General features: G+C 56.2%; 1 protein-coding gene across 1 annotated transcript in view; it reads right to left on the bottom strand.

The window, feature by feature from the left end:
- VWA5B2 (von Willebrand factor A domain containing 5B2) overlaps positions 1 to 707 on the bottom strand; it is a gene marked incomplete at its 5' end in the record, with an annotated part of 19,718 nt that extends 19,011 nt beyond the window's left edge. Inside the window, 2 exons of the mRNA XM_015570432.1 lie at positions 136 to 293; positions 475 to 707. Coding sequence (XP_015425918.1) covers positions 136 to 293; positions 475 to 707 — 391 coding nt within the window. The remainder of the gene's footprint in view (positions 1 to 135; positions 294 to 474) is intronic.
- Between the last annotated feature and the right edge of the window lie 1,829 nt (positions 708 to 2,536).

Raw genomic sequence — 2,536 nt, 5'->3', positions numbered from 1 at the left:
GGGGGGGGGGGGGGCTTGTATAGTAGTGTCCAGAGGATGCTTGTCTTAGGTCCCTCTCTCCTTTTTGTTCTGTGTTCCTCCCATCCCTGAGCCTTGAATTATTTCCCAGTCAGCTGCGCTGAGAGGGGCACCCACCTGCCAGCAGGCATGGCCCAGTCACCAGCATCTCGAAGGAGAAGGTGTACGGGGCAGGGCAGCGGGCAGGGCCTAAGAACACGTCCGGAGGGGCAGCTGGCTCTTCCCAGGCCAGACCTTCCTCCTGAGGGCTGCCCACCCCAAAGCAGCTGGTAGGGCTGGAAGGGAGCATGAGGAGGGTCACGTGGCCACTACAAAGGCCCCTAGCCCCTCTGGCTGACTGGCCCCAGCCTGTCTCCACCCTGCCCATTGCCCAGGGGCACCCTGCCAAAGCCCCCTCACCCGCACTAGACCCAGAGAAGCCGAGGGAGGGACGAAGAGAATCACCATAGGCCCAACCTGTCGTCACAGAGCCCCGGAGGTCTGGGGGGGCCCGGCGGACCTGGCGGGGCCAGTGGGGTGAGCACGGAGGGCAGAGCCACATGCAGCACCCCATCAGGCCTTGAGGGCAGTTCCCGGCTGCTGCACAGGGTCACTGTCATGGTGCCGGCCGGGGTGATGAGGCCGGTGGGCAGCACCAGTGTGGACCGGGCCTGGGCCAGATCCAAGACAAGATGACCTATGATGAGTGAGAAAAGGGGTCAGAGGGAGCTGGAAGCAGAAGAGGATGAGGGAAGGTAGGGGTGGGTGCAGGCACTGAGTCAGGGGAGCCTGGGCAAGGGGTACTGGAGAGACAATGGGCTAGTGCAGTGGTCGGCAAACCGCTTCTGTGCATGGGCCACGAAATTTCAATCGCACTGTATGTGCGCGCCCGCACGTGGTATTTTGTGGAAGAGCCACACTCATGGGGCCAAAGAGCCGCACGTGGCTTGCGAGCCGCGGTTTGCCGACCACGGGGCTAGTGCATTGGTGATACAGGATGGAGGCATGGGACGAAGGACAGTAGAAAGAGGTAGATGGATGGTAAAAGGGTCTGGCTGTCCTCAGGAAGGGAGCAGTGACAGCACTGCTAATAGAAGCTGAGGAGGACAGGGCATATTCACATGATGCCCAGATTCTGGGGGACCCATGCCCTCCGGACCTTTGCCCCTGTCTATTCAACCCTTGGACATCATCTTCCTAAAGGACCATCTTGGTGGACTGACGCTTCCTGTAGCCTGGGACCCACAAACCCCTTGCTCATGAATAGTAAGGAGTTCCCCGCTGCCCACTGGGAGTGGCTCCAGGATTTTCTACCCAAGAGGAGTTCAGGAGCAGTAATCTGCTTGGAAGCTGGCTAGAGGACATAAAGCTGTATTTGCATACCAAGTACAATATTTTACTTAGATCATCGTTTTATTTGGGGACTGAGGGGGGAGGTCGTGGGGTCACCACGGTTGCTAAAGGGAAAATGGCCAGGCGTGTGCCGTGGCAGTCAAGGCCTTCCATGGTCTGGCCCAGACTATCTTTACAGCCCTACGTCACCTCACGTTCCCACAATCATCACTTATCCATTCTTTTGAGAATCGCTTGCTGAATAAATGAAGGGGGCGGGTGGAGATGGGAGGAAAAGAAGGAAGAAAGCTTGCTGCCACATGGTGTGGAGAGAGCACAGTGTGGGTCTTGGCTCTGTGGCTTCTAACTCTGTCTGTTGGTAACTCTCTTGTATTGAGGGGCCTCAGTTTCCGCCATGTGGGGGCCATAATAACTATATCTCAAAGGTCAAGGAATAAATGAAATAATATGTGCAAAGCATCTAACATGTAAGAGACCATTGCTGTTATTTTTCATCACCTATAAGAGGGAGAAGGAGAACAATAACCGCATTCAGACCTCTCAGGACTCGGACAAGGCGCGGCCAGTGACTGGGTTTTGCGAAGTGTCCATCTCTACACACACCAGGTGTTTTACTACATTGCCCAGGACAACTTAATTCCAAACCTCCACTCACGCCGCGGCCCTTGCCTGGTGCCTTCCCCCTCTCCTCCACCTCACCGCCTCCTCCTTCCTTTCAGTCAAATGCTGGCTCCACTTCCTTCTGGAACATTCCTCACTCTGGCTTCTAACTACCTGCTGGGCTTATGCCAACTCTCAGCACCACTGGATTCGGTCCCTCTTTTCACTCGGACGGTAAATCCCATGCGCAGAAATCCAAGGGATGTACACAAAGTCGAGAAAAGAATGGAGTGCAAGCCGTGGAACCTAACACAGGGGTGGGCTTCCCTCTCACCCAGCGCTCACTGAACCCCTCTGCAGTGCAAGATGCTGGGACGTGGACATGACCACCACCCTGCCCCAGGCTCAGGAGCTGTTGCTCCGGCGGGGAAACAGATGTGTGGCGCCTGCTGTGTCTGTCTCCCTGGCTGAAAACCGTGGGTCAGGCCTGGGTCACGTCCCCCAGCACCTGGCGCACGTCAGGTGCCCAAACCACAGCTGTTGGATAAAGGGATGAATCAATGAATTTAAAAATATATATATCAGG

Source organism: Myotis davidii, unplaced genomic scaffold (genome assembly GCF_000327345.1).
Source record: "Myotis davidii unplaced genomic scaffold, ASM32734v1 scaffold27, whole genome shotgun sequence".
NCBI classification, from domain to species: domain Eukaryota; kingdom Metazoa; phylum Chordata; class Mammalia; order Chiroptera; family Vespertilionidae; genus Myotis; species Myotis davidii.
Note: the sequence above shows the minus strand (reverse complement) of the source record. Positions and strands in the feature narration are given on the sequence as shown.